The sequence below is a fragment of the Rhopilema esculentum genome, chromosome 7 (genome assembly GCF_057945365.1).
Source record: "Rhopilema esculentum isolate cy_ngs chromosome 7, ASM5794536v1, whole genome shotgun sequence".
Classification (NCBI taxonomy): domain Eukaryota; kingdom Metazoa; phylum Cnidaria; class Scyphozoa; order Rhizostomeae; family Rhizostomatidae; genus Rhopilema; species Rhopilema esculentum.
The window spans coordinates 8,389,494-8,406,145 of record NC_142821.1 but is presented as its reverse complement, the minus strand read 5'-3'; the positions used below and the strand labels follow the sequence as shown (position 1 = coordinate 8,406,145).

General features: G+C 35.9%; 1 protein-coding gene across 2 annotated transcripts in view; it reads right to left on the bottom strand.

Annotated features, from left to right (window-relative positions):
* Positions 1–5,355: 5,355 nt before the first annotated feature.
* Positions 5,356–16,652, bottom strand: part of LOC135683901 (uncharacterized) — a 31,224-nt gene continuing 19,927 nt past the window's right edge. For both annotated transcript variants that reach the window (XM_065199282.2, XM_065199283.2), the window contains 11 exons: positions 15,523–15,587; positions 15,037–15,203; positions 13,997–14,226; positions 13,692–13,838; positions 12,584–12,678; positions 11,485–11,727; positions 10,343–10,596; positions 9,518–9,752; positions 8,613–8,875; positions 7,910–7,976; positions 5,356–7,394 (listed from right to left, as the gene is read on the bottom strand). In XM_065199282.2, the coding sequence (XP_065055354.2) occupies positions 6,854–7,394; positions 7,910–7,976; positions 8,613–8,875; positions 9,518–9,752; positions 10,343–10,596; positions 11,485–11,727; positions 12,584–12,678; positions 13,692–13,838; positions 13,997–14,226; positions 15,037–15,203; positions 15,523–15,587 (2,307 nt within the window). In that variant the 3' untranslated portion in view covers positions 5,356–6,853. The remainder of the gene's footprint in view (positions 7,395–7,909; positions 7,977–8,612; positions 8,876–9,517; positions 9,753–10,342; positions 10,597–11,484; positions 11,728–12,583; positions 12,679–13,691; positions 13,839–13,996; positions 14,227–15,036; positions 15,204–15,522; positions 15,588–16,652) is intronic.

The following is a 16,652-nucleotide window of genomic DNA, read 5'->3' as shown; positions in this document are numbered from 1 at the left end:
CGTACCACAGATACTTGTGAAGTCCAAAACTTTATGTGGTTTCGCGAAAGGAGTATCGAAGTGATGACGTCACCAAAACCTATTTTTAAAATGTTTCACTTTTGATCCCTCTGATCCCTGGTACTCTGCACGTTTGCCGGTAGACATCATCAACATAGGCGACTGCTGTTTATTGGTCGTTTTCTAAATCTGCCTTAGACGCGTTGAGTTTTGCTAGCGACGCTGGTCAAACAACAAACAAGCTGGGTACTGTTAATTTTTTCAAGGCCCCCTCTTTCAACCTGATATTGGAGAATGATCACTTCATTTACTTTGTAGCAATCTGTCGTCATTAGAAAAACTTCGTATCCGTGCAATGTTTTCGTATGCGCGCGCAAGCCTGTGGACAGAATATCAGATGTCGTGTCAGGTGTATCAGGACATTAAAAAAGGTAGTCCTTGAATTGAAAGGAGATAGCCCTCTTAGAAGACTTTTCCACATTCCTCAACTCAGGTCCTGAGGTTTCATTCCATCACCCTAGGAAGGCCGTTGGTGCATCTGCACAAATCTGCACAAAATCTATTTGAAACACCAAATATAACCTAATGGACTCAAGTTACACAGCAACTTGAAATTCTCGGCAGGGAATGGACAAAAAATATTCACTTTTCCTCACCAGGGAGCTGAAACATCAGTCCTTCCTTGGATCTGAGAAGGGAAGAGAAATATATCTTACTTATAATGCTACCTTAAAGTAAAACATGAAAAACTGCGAAAAGAACCCTGCAAATCAATAAAGCTAATGAGGTTTCGAAGAAACACACTTTGCTTTTAACCAAAAGAAAGGGATGGTCGCCATAAGAGAACAGCATAATAAAGCTTTCAAATAAAGAACGATTAACTCTACCCAAAGCATTTTAATACACACATCTGAGTCAAGGGACAAAATTTCGTTCCAAACCCCAAGCTACAGAACTCCTATTACTCTATTAATTCCTAAGCCATCAAAAGCAGCCCAATGAAGCTAAATAAAAGAATGAAAGCTTTTAGCCACACCCCCCCCCCCCGCAAATGATTTCCAAAATGTACTTAAAACCATTCAAAAATTGCCCTTTAAACCATTGAAAAATAGGGAAAGACGGAATGAGATTTCTTAGAATTAGTTGGAACATTTGTGTCAACATCGTGCAGAAATTTTAATCTTTGTACTAGGAAAGATGATGACGAGTGTTTTTACCTTGCAACGTGAAATGTGTCTGTGAAAAGTGTCATGTGAAAACTATGCATTTAGTCAAAAAAGAAGAAAAAATGCTTATCAAGGTAGAAAATAACATCTTCAAAGCTGTAACCTTCATGTCGTAATTAAGAAAAAACAAAGTAAAAGGTAATAAGGTGCAATAACTACAAAAAATTTCGTCGCGACAAAATTTCGGATAAATATTTTGCCGAAAGTGACGAAATTTTTCACGACGAAATTTGTTGCATTTAAGATTTTTGAGAATTCGCATAGAAAAACTTTTACATGAGGTCAGGAATCAAATTTATGTATTATTTTCATCTTTTCAATGTCAATTACGTCATTTCTCATTTATCACATTTATATTTATAATTTTCTTTATCGTAGACATCGTAATCATAATTTTGTTTTCACCATCGTTTGGTAAAAATAGTTCTAACTCAGTAGCGTAGGGAGGGGAAGGCAAGAGGGAGCGGACGCTCCCACCCCCCCCCCCCCCCCGATGACAAAGATGTCTTTGAAAAGGGGCATTTTGAAAAGGGGCGTTCAAAAGAGTATGGACTCCAATTTTCCCTCGCTCAACTCACCTTTGCTCCCCCCGATGATGGATAACATTGCCAAGTAATCAATTTTAGCCGGAATGGTTAAACCGAGCAATGTTTCCGTACGATGAATTCAGATCAAAATAAAAAATAAGAAAACAAACTGGTTATGATTCCAAGGTTCTCTCAATCAGTCATATCAGCGAAACAACAATCTATATTCAAGCAAACGACTACTAAACGATATCTATAGTATATTCATGAAACATATTCAATCTTAATTCAGTACACGCGTTCGTGTTCCAAACCATAAATCAAACAATCTACATTCCACCAATCAATCGAATCATTCAAGCAATCAATCAAATCATTCAATCATTCACATTCAATCAAATCCATCCTCCCCGAATGCCTCGATGAATGCCCTTTATCATCATCACGGAAATAAACAAAACAATACTCATTATTAACAGCGTGTCTTTTCTCGCCGGTTTAGAGACGGTAAGCCTATAGGCCTCGAAAAATGTTGATTTTTTACCATAATGTTTTTGATAAAGATATGCTTAGATTGCAGTGTTTGAGTCAAAAAATAGCGCTCCCTTTGTGTTTTAAAGAAATATGGAAAAAAGTGTCCTATGAAATGTGCAAATACCTATGTATGAAATTTTTTAGAGAAGGTAAGCCTATAGGCTCGGAAAAATGTTGATTTTTTGCCTCAATGTTTTTGATAAAGATATGCTTAAATTGCAGTGTTTGAGTCAAAAAATAGCGCTGTCTGTGTGTTTTAAAAAAGTATGGAAAAAAGTGTCCTATTAAATGTGCAAATACCTATGTATGGAATTTTTTAGAGAAGGTAAACCTATAGGCTTGGACAAATGTTGATTTTTTGCCATGATGTTTTTGATAAAATATGCTTAGATTGCAGTGTTTAAGTCGAAAAATAGCGCTGTCTGTGTGTTTTAAAAAAGTATGGAAAAAAGTGTCCTATTAAATGTGCAAATACCTATGTATGGAATTTTTTAGAGAAGGTAAGCCTATAGGCTTGGAAAAATGTTGATTTTTTGCCTTAATGTTTTTGATAAAATATGCTTAGATTGCAGTGTTTAAAGGACAAGTGACACGCTTTTGGCGCCAAATTTTTTTTTCTTTTAACTTAAAGTAAAATGCTGTATGAGAGTGTTGTTGAAATATTTTTCCTTTCTGATTTCATTTTCCCACTTAAAAACCCATTTGAAATTATGGCGGGAAATGAATCACGTGACACCGTGACGTAGATTGTGATAATTTGTTATTGCTGCTACTGGTATAGAGTGCAATATTAACGTTTACAACACGCTTGCAAACGAATACAGTTCGTCTGGACCTGTCGCGTCGTGCTTCGTAAACTCTCTATCAATTACAGGAAAATTCTGAGTTATCACAATGTACGTCATAGGGTCACGTGATAAAAAGCAAAATAGCTCCCCCTGCGCCCCCTGATTAGAATTTTTTGTTCCAAACCAGGAAAAACTTACTTCTAAAAGATGATCTATAAGTTAATGAAAAGAAAAGATAGGGTGAAAAGTGTGTCACTTGTCCTTTAAGTCGAAAAAAAGCGCTGTCTGTGTGTTTTAAAAAAGTATGAAAAAAGTGTCCTATTAAATGTCCAAAAACCTATGTATGAAATTTTTTTTGAAAAAGTAAGCCTATAGGCTTGGGAAAATGTTGATTTTTTGCCATAATGTTTTTGATAAAATATGCTTAGATTGCAGTGTTTGAGTCAAAAAATAGCGCTCCCTTTGTGTTTTAAAGAAATATGGAAAAAAGTGTCCTATGAAATGTGCAAATACCTATGTATGAAATTTTTTAGAGAAGGTAAACCTATAGGCTTGGGAAAATGTTGATTTTTTGCCATAATGTTTTTGATAAAATATGCTTAGATTGCAGTGTTTGAGTCAAAAAATAGCGCTCCCTTTGTGTTTTAAAGAAATATGGAAAAAAGTGTCCTATGAAATGTGCAAATACCTATGTATGAAATTTTTTAGAGAAGGTAAGCCTATAGGCTTGGGAAAATGTTGATTTTTTGCCATAATGTTTTTGATAAAATATGCTTAGATTGCAGTGTTTGAGTCAAAAAATAGCGCTGTCTGTGTGTTTTAAAAAGTATGAAAAAAGTGTCCTATTAAATGTGCAAATACCTATGTATGAATTTTTTTAGAGAAGGTAAGCCTGTAGGCTTGGAAAAATGTTGATTTTTTGCCATAATTTTTTTGATAAAGATTTGCTTAGATTGCAATGTTTGAGTCAAAAAATAGCGCTGTCTGTGTGTTTTGAAGATATATGGAAAAAATGTCCTATTAAATGTGCAAATACCTATGTATGGAATTTTTTAGAGAAGGTAAGCCTGTAGGCTTGGAAAAATGTTGATTTTTTGCCATAATGTTTTTGATAAAATATGCTTAGATTGCAGTGTTTGAGTCAAAAAATAGCGCTGTCTGTGTGTTTTAAAAAAGTATGGAAAAAGTGTCCTATTAAATGTGCAAATACCTATGTATGAAATTTTTTAGAGAAGGTAAGCCTATAGGCTTGGAAAAATGTTGATTTTTCGCCATAAATTTTTTGATAAAGATTTGCTTAGATTGCAATGTTTGAGTCAAAAAATAGCGCTGTCTGTGTGTTTTGAAGATATATGGAAAAAAGTGTCCTATTAAATGTGCAAATACCTATGTATGGAATTTTTTAGAGAAGGTAAGCCTATAGGCTTGGAAAAATGTTGATTTTTTGCCATAATTTTTTTGATAAAGATTTACTTAGATTGCAATGTTTGAGTCAAAAAATAGCACTGTCTGTGTGTTTTGAAGATATATGGAAAAGTGTCTAATGAAATGTGTAAATACCTATGTATGGAATTTTGAAGGTAAGCCTATAGTTGAGAAGGTAAGCCTATAGGCTTGGAAAAATGTTGATTTTTTGCCATAAATTTTTGATAAAAATATGCTTATATTGGACTTTTGTACTGAGAAATTATTGCCAAAAGTACTTCCCAAGGAAAGTACAAATAATAGCCGCAAAAATTTAGAGAAACTATTGCATCGAAGTTTTCTTGAAAAATATGCATACAGGCTTGGAAAATGCGTATTTTTGTCCAGTTTTTAACGGGATATGCTTAGGCTAGAGCTATCTTTCTCGTGAATAATTTTGAGGCGGTACAGATCTTGAAAATGGCTTTGAGAAAAGCAAACATTTCCCAACATACTTAAATACTTTTCGTCTGACACTTCTCAGAGTATAAAACGTCAGAATAAGGGAAATATATACCAAGTTGTGGATACCCAGCTATTATACTCACAAAACAAAACTAAATATACCTATCAAAGACATTGATGTCCTGCAGATTATGTACAACCTTTGTATCACAATTTGGCAGACAAGGTTAGCCTTTGAACTTGGAAAAATCAGGATTTTTGGCAAAATCTTTAAATATTAATATTCTTAGATTGGGGTGTGTTGCTCTGAAAATATTGCATGTTGTACTTGTACTTCAGGATGAATATGTTCACGTAAATTTTTTAAAAACTAACAATTATGTAAGTTAATTGATTTGCAGAAATAGAGAATTTTGACAACAAGTTTTTCTTTCAGATCACTTAGATCAACTTAAATAAATAAAAAAGTATCACCTAATTGGATGAACGGCCATAGAATTCAGTGTAAAATAATGATAACTGAGTTTCCCAGAGTAAAGTATGTTTCTATCATACCCCTATATAGTTCTAAATTCAACTTTCAATATATTTCACGGAAACATACCTAAAAATCAGAAGAATTTGAATTACAGCTTGCTTTCAAAATTATGCAAATACATATGGCTTTAGACTTCTATATTTTTATCTGAGCATCTATATTTTTTCTTTCTTAAATGCACATCTCATCCAAATTGAGCACAAAAAGTTGCAAACCATGATGCATATTATTTATCATAGGTTTCATTTTAGTTAGATTTGAGTTGTCAAAATTCCTTCAATGACAGGATTGTGAAAGAAGTATCTCGAAAGAAATTAGCTACAAGTGCAAATAACATAAATAAGAATTTATGTGGCCAGCCACAATACATAAAGCATCAACTGCAGCCTACCATCATCCTTACCCAATCTACAAAAATATACACCCTTAAATCGATTTATCTTGTTCGCTGCGAGTCCAAAAGAAGAGTTACTTTTTCCTGGGGCGGCAATTTCCTCATGCTTTTAAAACCCTTATTAGTAAACAAAGTAAATAGGGCGTGGTTTGGGTGTGTCAGATTTGTTTTTATTGGTTTTCAAGTACCTTATAAGCGCGATGTTTTCCAGGCTCAAGTTTATTGTTATTTTTTCTTTCTAAGAAACGAACACAGTTGAAGCATGGAAGCCCATCTATAGGGTCACTGGTACAAAGGCAAACATGAGTTTTTCTAGAAATTCTGCATAAACTCGCTAGAAATGTATACTTCATGAAGTTATTTATTGTCTTGCTTTATCTGTGACGTGACAAACGTATAAAGTGCGATTCGTTTATTTACAGTAGCAGTGATTTCATTAATCCCAATACCGTACTAGTGTTCAAAATGATTACCATAATTAGCTATAATTATTTTTGACAAAAATTTAGTATCTCAAAAAGTGCAAAAAGTGCCATTTTGTGACAGCATTTTTCAAAAAATGTCTCTTGATATTTTCTTCTATCGCTGGATTCACACGAAAAGAAATAACTCGTTAATGCGCCTTCTTCAACTGTTATGTCCTCATTTGTGGGGATTTTGATATCAACTTAATCTTGGAGGGAAGATTGTGGAGCAGTAGGGTGTCATCAGGACAGAGAAAGGCAGCATTGTCTCTGTAATTAAATTGTGCCAATACTGGGCTTCTTGTTGCAGGACCACACTGGCATGTGGCAAATACACATTCTGTTTAAATTCAGTGCAGGACAATAGAATCACACTGTTCCATATTTATAATGTAGGCATCACGTATCAATGGAGTGAGCTTCAGAAGCTAGCACTTTCTTGATCACATTTCTTGAAAAAATTTCTTGATCACATTTCTCGATTTTCGGTTTTAAGACAATTGACCGAACAGTTTACGCCTCTGAGACACTCGATTCCTTGGCCAGGTTTTTAGTTTGCTTTTCTAATGTTGATGTCAGGGTGTTTGATTTGTCTCCAGATGATAGCCTCAGTCTGTATTTGTCTTCACTCTGACCATGTCTGAGTGTCTTCCCAGATGACGAAGAGATCGTGGCTCGATGATAGTTCAGCCCTTTGCCAGTAATGAGATGGATCCAGTGATTCCTAGCATCTTCATGCCTCGCCACGTGGAGATAGAATATTACGAAGCCTTGAAGTGAATTGAATATGCAGAACAAATATTGGAAGAACAAGCGGCCATCGCCAATAGCAAAAATACCGAACACCCATGTGAGGCCGAGTATCGCAGAGAATGAGGCAGCAATACGTAATTGTGATATGCCTGATCTCTGTTGGTCTTTTGTGACCTTCCGTTTCTTGTCGCTTGATTGTAGGGCGTAGTATACTCTTGCAAAAACCAGGATATTGAGGAGAATGATAAGGCAAATTGGACCAAAGAGGGTACCGTATGCAGAATAGCCAGATACGATGCAGCTGAAAGATAAAATAACAGGGCATGGAAAAAGCTAGGAATACGTAAAGATGATGCGAGCAAGGAGATAATGGTAAAATACTGATTGTGCAAAAAGGCTTGGCCTAACACCTCTCCATAAAAAGATGTTACTACTATAGACCCTATCGTAAAGAAACTAACGGTCTACATTGTACGACAGAAGAATCTTTCTCATAAAAAGTCTAAAAATGAATGATTCTAGTGTAGAATTCTAGAATTGAGTCTGGAATTGTGTATCTAGTAATAATTCATTTGGCTTTGAAGGTGAGCAACTTCCATAAATGCAAATAAGTTAACATTTCCAGGCAGGAGAAGCTACTTAAAGTTTCTTATAGTATTTCCGTGTGGGTAAGATACACTATCCATTATTACAGAAAACTTAACCCCATTGATTTGATCTAAAATTCATTGTAGAGCCAGCTACACAAAAAAAACAGAAAATACGAGGTGAAGTAGTAATCCAGCATGAGTGTCACAATTAAAATACAAAACTTACTTTTTTTTGTTTCCATAGTCACTTATTCTCAATGAGGCTGTTATGACAACTATAACCAGTGGAAGACCTGAATGGTATGAAACAAAAATATTGGTTCATACAACAAACCGCGGAAAATAGACAAACAAAGATGAAACATGAACAAACAACGATTAAACATGATGGAACATGAACAAATAAAACGTGGAACATGAATCAACTTCAATAGAGCACAAAGCAACAGCAATTGACTTTGGACCAACAGCGATGGGACATGAATCAGCAACAATGGAACATAAGCAAACAACGATGGAACATGAACCTACAGCAATGGAACATGAACAAACAACTGTGGAACATGAATCAACTTCAATCTCGTCAGACAGCAACAAACCCCAGTGAAGGTAGAAACACTTTACCACGTTGTGTTTTTTGCGTGTTCCCTGACCAAAATGATCGGCCGTTCTTGTCAATCGCCCTTGTCAAATGTTAATCTTATTTAGATAAAACATGTTGGGTTAAAATGCAAGTATAGTCGAGATGACATCACACAACAGATTGTCCTTTGCAAGTGACAGGAGCTTAAGATTTACTGACAGGCTTCGCCAAACTCTTAACATGTTTTTAAGTATTTAAATTTAGGCCTAAAGGCGATAAAAGCTGCCAACAGCACTGCTAGCTTCTCTTTCTTCAATAAAACTTTGAAATTAAGGAATATACTCACCCCATGCATAGATTGCAGCTTTTAGAATAAACCTTGTGACGTATGAGCCCATCACGACAACAAATGATAAATACAGATTGATCGCTTCCACGCTCATCCATAAGAAGCAAGCCAGTAAGAAGTACTGGATGACGATCGCGAACCCACGGCAAACGTATAGCGACTCCGTTCTATCGGCTCCAATAACAAAGCTTAGCAGCGTGAGAATAAGCGAAAGACTGAGATGAATAAGGATCCTCGATGGGAGCGTGCGACGTAGGCGCCTACAAAAAAAAATTTAAATGATGAATTTAATGCAGAAAAAATTTACTCTGAAATTTTTATGGAGTGGAATGATATCTAGTGGTTCACGGTGGTTTAAAATTGTTACTAAAACTTAACATTAAGCTAGCTAGTATGTTCAAAGTTGTTGGCGGTTCTTTAGAGTGCTCGAGGGTAGCTTGGAGTGTTGGGGCTCGTCTGGTGTGGTTGAGGGAGGTTCAGAGTTGTTTTTTGTGGTAGCGAAAAACACCTGACAATGTTTATCTAAGAGGAAATTTGCCTTTCAGCCCAAGAGCTTTTTTCAAAGGGTAACTCCTAGAATATACAAAACTAATGCCATTTGAATAGATAAAAATGCATTGAGCATATTTATCCTGCATCGTAGCCATTTCGAAGGAAAATCGGTTGGGGGAGGAGTTTATATAAAGAAAAGGAAATACTTTATTCACTGCGGATAGAGGAGCAATTGCCCCCTAGTTGTTAAAGATCCCGCTCCCAACTTATAGTTCTTAAAAGACTATTTCAGAACTTCGCTTCTGTTAGAAGAAACATTTTGGCCATCTAATGTTATTGTTGCAGAGGCCAAGATAAGAACAGTAAGAATTTCTTCTGAACAATACCTTTGAATCGAAGTTACAATTTACCTGAAAAGCAGCAGCGTTACTAAAGTAATTATTAGGCCACCAAGAGATAACCCAATTCCTATGAAAGATATTATTCCAAGGACCGTCTCGTGAGTCGGATCATGTGACGTCGCTGCCCCTGCGTAGACATCAAAGATGATGGCGAAATTGGTCATGTGGTCACACTTGCATTCCACTCTACCATCAGCTGCTGACGCTTTACGACAACCCTCGGATGACCAGCCACCATAGCCATCTGCGAAAACGATCAAAACAAGCCATGAACGTTGGAACTACTTGCTTTTTTCGCAATACTTTTCGCAATACTTTCATCGATTACGGTTATAAACGCAGAAGCTGAATACTCAGTATGCATCATATAACGGGGGTCGTCAAGTTGGTACATATATCTTAAGAATGGGTGGGACTTCACTTGGTCAAATCATTGTATGTTGCTGTTATTGGGGTTTTTCTTTTTCGTTACAAGACTAAGAGCACAAACGCATTGCATAAGCAGCCAGATCACTCAGTCATATTCACCTAGCAAACTTCGATGGTCAATGAGAAATTGAGCAGTAGTACATCTTTTCAATTTTCCTTTCTTTTAATTCTTTCAACTGTAACCTGACAAACGAAACTTTATTTCCGGTCACATGATCCAAGGGAATCGTTTTTATACGTCTGGACGTAATACCAACTTGAAAAATACCCACATTCAAAAGGTTTAGCGCTCTGCATCTTTGAAAAGTTGTTTAACTACAGGAACGTAGGGTCTTCTGTTTCTGATACATTTATTCAGCTTTTGGAAAAAAATTCACACGCATTGGAATACCACAAAAAACTTACTGTTTGCTTTGAAATCCCAAAATACGCATTTATCTGCCTTAGACTGTTTTGTTTGCTGAAACGTTCCAGTCAGCGGTTGACTGAGATTGACTCTGTCTGCACCTTTTACGTGCGCTGATATCACCAAACTGTTTGATTTTGACGAATAATCAATAACCCTACGACCGAGAGCGTTTTTCTTTGTCGATTGGAAGAACTGGTTGCCTCTGTACGCCACAAAACTGACTCGATTTTCACCCTTATTTTTTACGTCACTGCAAAAATAAGCAAAATACATTTTTAAACACTATTCTTTACATCACTGTAAAAACAAGTTATGGATGGAACAACGAAATTGATGGAACAATGAATTTGCAAGCAGCAATTATGGAATTTTAGGCTCCCAGGAACGAACTTATTCGTGTAAAAAAGGTTCGGAATTATGTTGTATTCAAATCGCCTTTTTCGAGTGGCCGATTGAAAATGTGTTTAAAAAACGTTCTTTGCCATAGCATGACTGTTTTACATTGCGTCGTAATCGACCGTTTAAAAAGCTAGAAATATACAGTGTGATTTTTTAAAATATTTTTTGTAAAGATACAAATTTGTTGTTCTAGAAGGAAGGCCTCGATAAAAACAGAACTGTTTTCATGAGACATTTAGAGGCTGTATTTCTTGTGCAAAGAAATGTCGTCAAAACCAATTTCAAAATTTCCATGAATGATTTGCTTCAAGACACTCTTTAATATATAAAGTATTTATTTGAAGCTCAACCTTTTGTGGTCCAACTCGTAGTCTGGAGGAAAAATTTGAACAGCGTTCAAATAGAAGTTTCTTAGAGATTTATTATAGCGGATTACAAACCTTGCAAAACTGACAGGTGCAACTAACTATGTGCAACCTGTAAGGGGCTTTACATTATAGCTTTTATTCTTTCTCGATAATCGTAGAGAGAATGTGAACCAACTTGTACCTAAATATGATCGTGTATTTCTGCAGTTTGGAATTTTAAAGTAAACCCTTCACGCATTTTATTCAGGGATTCCAACACGTTGCCATGCTGGTCGAAATCATGCATCATTGGAAGCCAAGAACATACTTAACGACTGATAAAAAACCAAAAGTTTATTATAAGCAAAGCACTTAGTAAAAGAAGCCTTTACCTCATCAATGTTTCTGGCAACGTAAGCCCGACAGCTACCTCATTCCTATCATAGTTCTGATTTGAAACAACGCTGCCATTTGAAAATGAAGTACTTTGCAAGGCAAAACTCAAACTTGCTTTAGATTTCGAATCAATTCTCATAGCCTGTATGGCAACACCACTAGACACCTTAACTACTGGCACCCCAGTCTTGTTTGGTAAAGGAATCTTGTCTGCTAATGCTACGATTCCATTAACAATCCTGCAAAAAATGAAGAGTCATAAAAATTCTACATGCAAACAGCAATCGTATTATAATAAATATAAACAAAAGGGTTAGAAATTAATCAATTACCATTAAAAAGCCTCTATTAGAAGACACTCAAAAAACGGACAATAATTCTGGTGTCACACTTATCATTTATGTGGGGGGGGGGGTGGGGGTGGGTTGGGTTCATTCGATCCTTGTTAAAGAAATGGACTGATTAAGGATAATGTCTCGAAAGCCGTTTAGCAACTTAGAACTGGCCATATTTTTCCCAAACCTAGTTTAATCAAGGATCTGCTAAGGTTTATTCTTTATAATCAACGAGGTTATGGGCAACTATACTAAAATCTGCAAGACTTCTAAGCAACTTTAGTGTATGTTATACTAGGTTTAACAATTTCAGAGCATCTTTGTCGGGTCTATTTTTGAACGGGCAGCTTCAAGTCAAGATTAACAGTTAAAGAGGGTGTTTCATACGAAGAGTTGAGAAAAGAATTTCAGATCTTTATGGGAGCAGCTTCAAAAATAGTACATGAAATGATTCAGTCCCTCTTATAAATCGAGAAAACAGACAGAGAGCAAAGATATGAAATAACCTCACAGTTGAGTGTCAAAGATCTAAATAGTTAAACTACGTGAATATCTAAAAATCACGTTATCTGCATATTTACAGAAAATTCATCTTCATTTGATCTTTAGTAATTTGCTTTTCGTCACATTGAGAGAAAACAAATTTATTCGAAAGTAATGCTTACGGCACATTCGGTTTATACCATTGCTAAACATTTGGGAATCTCTAAAATAGTGTAAAGCTCCAAAAAGTATGTTATCTAAAGTTAATCTTGCTTACTTCGTCAAAGCCTTTCCCTGTGTTTGAGAAGAAGCCAAAGTGGACTCGTTTGTTTCCAATATGTTGCTGGCAATCTTAAGCATGTCATCAACAATCTGAAAAAATAAAATTCAAAACCGCTGCAAATCTTTTAAGCTAAAAATAAAGACAAATCTTTGAAGCTAAAAATTCAGGATAAAGAGTTGGAAGCTGTTTCAAAAAACCAAATATCCTGGTATACAGATCGATAACACATTGGGTTGGAAGGAACACACTTAAACAATTTCTTCCAAGGTCTCCAAAAGGAAGTGGCTTTTTGAAGCATGCAAAATCCTTTCTGCCAGAAGCAACTCTGAAGACTATATTCACAAGTACTGTGGAGCCAAACTTTTGCTATTGTTGTTCAGTATGGGGCTGTTGTGGTCTGACCGAGGTCAAACACTTACAAAAACTGCAAAACCGACCTGCTCGTCTTGTAACTGGGCCAACAACTCATAAAGAAGCTTGGCTGGAGGACCATAGACGAGCTAATCACTAGTGAGTCAAATATCATGGTCTTCAAATCGATTCATGGACTGGCTCCACAATACATGTGTAATCTTTTCATAGAAATATGCAAGTTGAATTCTAGGAATCTTAGGAATACATCAATGGACCTAAGGCTACCAAAAAAACTAAAAAAATGGACAGAAATGCTTCTCGTTTAGAGGTACAAGGGCTTAGAATGACGTCTCAGCTGATATAAACAGGCCACTTTAAAAATGTATTGCTCACATGTAAATAGGTGCTAACTATTTGGTCTTTTTATCGATAATGTTTATTTTAAATTACTAAATTCAGATTGAAATAGGGTTGAAGACAAGACAAGACAGACAAGACAGACAAGACAGACAAGACAGACAAGACAAGACAAGACAAGACAAGACAGACAAGACAGACAAGACAGACAAGACAGACAAGACAGAGAAGACAGACAAAACAAGACAAGACAAGACAAGACAAGACAAGACAAGACAAGACAAGACAAGACAAGACAAGACAAGACAAGACAAGACAAGACAAGACAAGACAAGACAAGACAAGACAAGACAAGACAAGACAAGACAATGGTGACATAACCATCACCTACCTTTTCTGAAGTGGCATTGCTAGCAGCAAGGTTTTCAAACGTCTCACTTGCTAACAGGGTGTCATCTGTCGTCAACATCGTACTGTTTTTAGTCAAATCATTCAGATTTGAAGCGATGGTCTCGGCATTCGTTGAATTGATTGTCACCTACAATTAATGCAGACTATTAGCTCAAATATTGTGTTAGCAATCGTTAACATGTACTGACACAAACTTAAGCTCTCCTCTAGTATCGAATGAACGTGACGGGCAAAAACAAGAACTTTTGCTCATACCCCCATTATACAACTTGTGCTAAAAGTTACCTCTGACAGCATATTCAATTCGCTTGTACGCTTATTATTGAAATTACAAGCAGTGTCTTCAAGGTCATCCCAAGATGCACCAGAGTTGTAATCCCCTGCGCACCTTCGTGTAGCTGTGGCGGCAGCTGGCCCATGTGGACACGAAATCGTAGCGTTCAGACCAAATGCAGTTTCTGGCCATTGGTAAGGTCCCTTGGAGCCAGCGCTTGTTGTTTCGGCAAAGCAGTATACTGCAAAAGAAAACTCTCAGAGTAAAATCTAAAAAAGACTTTGATGCATAAATTGGACCTTTAGGCGACAAACAATTTGTCTTCAGTTAAGGCAACATTCAACTAAAGCGCACAGTACTTGTCTACAGTCTCAGTTAATAGTATTTCATTTAAACCTACATAAACTGGCTTGGTAAAGGAAGAAAACTGTTAATAGAAGAGTGAAAGCATTTTAAGCATTTCCTTATCACAAATGCTCATAATAATTGCTGACCATAAAACCAGCAATGTAAAAGAAAATTAATGAAATTTCTTGTCACGATGTCACCAGCAAAGTAGGCAGTGGCGTCATCGCAAGTCCTGAGATTTATCGCGTTTATCGAAGAGCTCGAGTTTGAAAGTTTCTAAAAAATGGGCCTAAATCTCAAGGTTAATTTTTTCGTATACTTGGTTGGTCTCATTCCAAGTTAACTCTAGATCAGCCAGCAAGAAATTCACTATGGCCAGGCATATTTGCAAATGAAAAGAATATGAGGATTTAAATAACAGATTTGCATTGTACACTTGGCCGAAAAAAAATATTTTGATTAGTCATGTTACGTCAAAGACATTTTACATAGATACAACATACATCAATGTAATTTTAATGGTCATCAAATGAGGTAGATCCATCAATGGAGACATGAAATGTGAGACCTCACGGTAATGCCCAGGCACTCCTGTTCTTGGAACACGTGCTTCCTGCTTGTATTTCATGCTTAATTATTGCAAAGATCTGCCTTCGCCTTATCAAAATGTGCTGAATGCAGCATTGCAAGATCAAACCCCTACCTTTATTTGCAATAAGGATCCCTGCAGCAGGAACCTGAAAATCACCAAATCCATTCGACGTTGCAGCTGCTAAAAGCTTGCTTGTCATTTCATTGTAATATGACGTCATTGTTGTACCGCTAGCAACAGCTGAAGCAACACTCACTTGAGCCACAATAGATCCTTTTCTGCAAGAAACATAATAAAATATGTATTTCTCTCTCTACCAACTATAGATAAATTATCGTCGTTTCAGAATACCTTTTAATTTTAACTTTAAATCCTAACTCTAACAAGGTTTTTTCACTGCTACAAACGAACACTATGGATATTGAAAAATTAAGATTACAACCCAAGTAAGAAGAAAAAGTGATATAAAAAAAGTAAACATTGTCGTCACAATCATTATGTTACAATAACAGAATACAAGACACAAACTGATTGTTATCAATTTCTCTGCACCAGTATTTGATTGCAAGAAATATCGCTCAGATATATCAAGTTTACCTGAATGCCTCCACATTAACGTTATGGCCACTACTAGATGGGACATCAACGATGATTCTTTTAACCTATAAAGAGAAAATGGAAAAATATCAGTTAACTCTTAAAGGCAATCGACAGATACTTAAGTGGCTTAGGCCATCTGTCAATTAACTATTGGCCAATCCAAAAATGAGATAAAATTCTAAAATCGCTTCTAAATCAACATCTTTAAACCCCATAGCTATCAAAAATCGTTTTTGGACATTCTAATCTCATAATAGAAGGTTAAAACTGTTCCATTGTATCTTTGATCAAATTACAATTAATGGTAAATGAGCCCAACGTCAAACCAAACTATACATACAGCAATGCACTGGTTAGTCTACAAATATTTAGTAAGTTCAATAGGCAATATTTGAGTTCAAACAATAAAGTAGCAAACGCCAAAATGTGGAATACCAGATATAGGAATATAGGAATACCAAATAGGAATATAGGAATATCTTAGAAAACATACAGTAATGGGAAATGAATATTTATTGCTCCTTTGTGGCAAATTATGTGGTTTAAAATCTAGCATCTTCGTTATCAAAATGCTATATTGTTGTTTTGCTGCAATTTTTAACAGCACACTAGTTTGTATAACACACTTAGTCTTAAATATGTATAAGTTGATATACTATTTATATACACTTACGTGACAAAAGTATTAGGACGATGGCCTACTAACGAAGAGTTGGACACCGACAAACAACAAAGAAAATCAGTGAACCATAACAAGATTGACGGCTGACATTTTCGATTGTAATTTGATCCAATAGAAAAAACAAACATACATTAATTAAATCAAAACAATATCAACTATTTCTGTCTACTAGAACATGTTTTTTTCAATATTTTGTTGGGTAATGTTGTTGGGATTTGTTGGGATTCTTCGTGGGATGAATTGGTACAACTTTGCAACGTAACTTCTTGGAATAGGTGACCAACATTCAAAAACTCTTTCCACGAACTCATTTTTATGGTCGGAGGATTGTGATTCATGGAATTTTTCATAAATAACCAGATGTTTCCAATGACATTAAGATCTGGATTTTGCGAAGGCCATGGCAAGACCATGATACCGTTACCATGGAAATACTTTTTTGTTG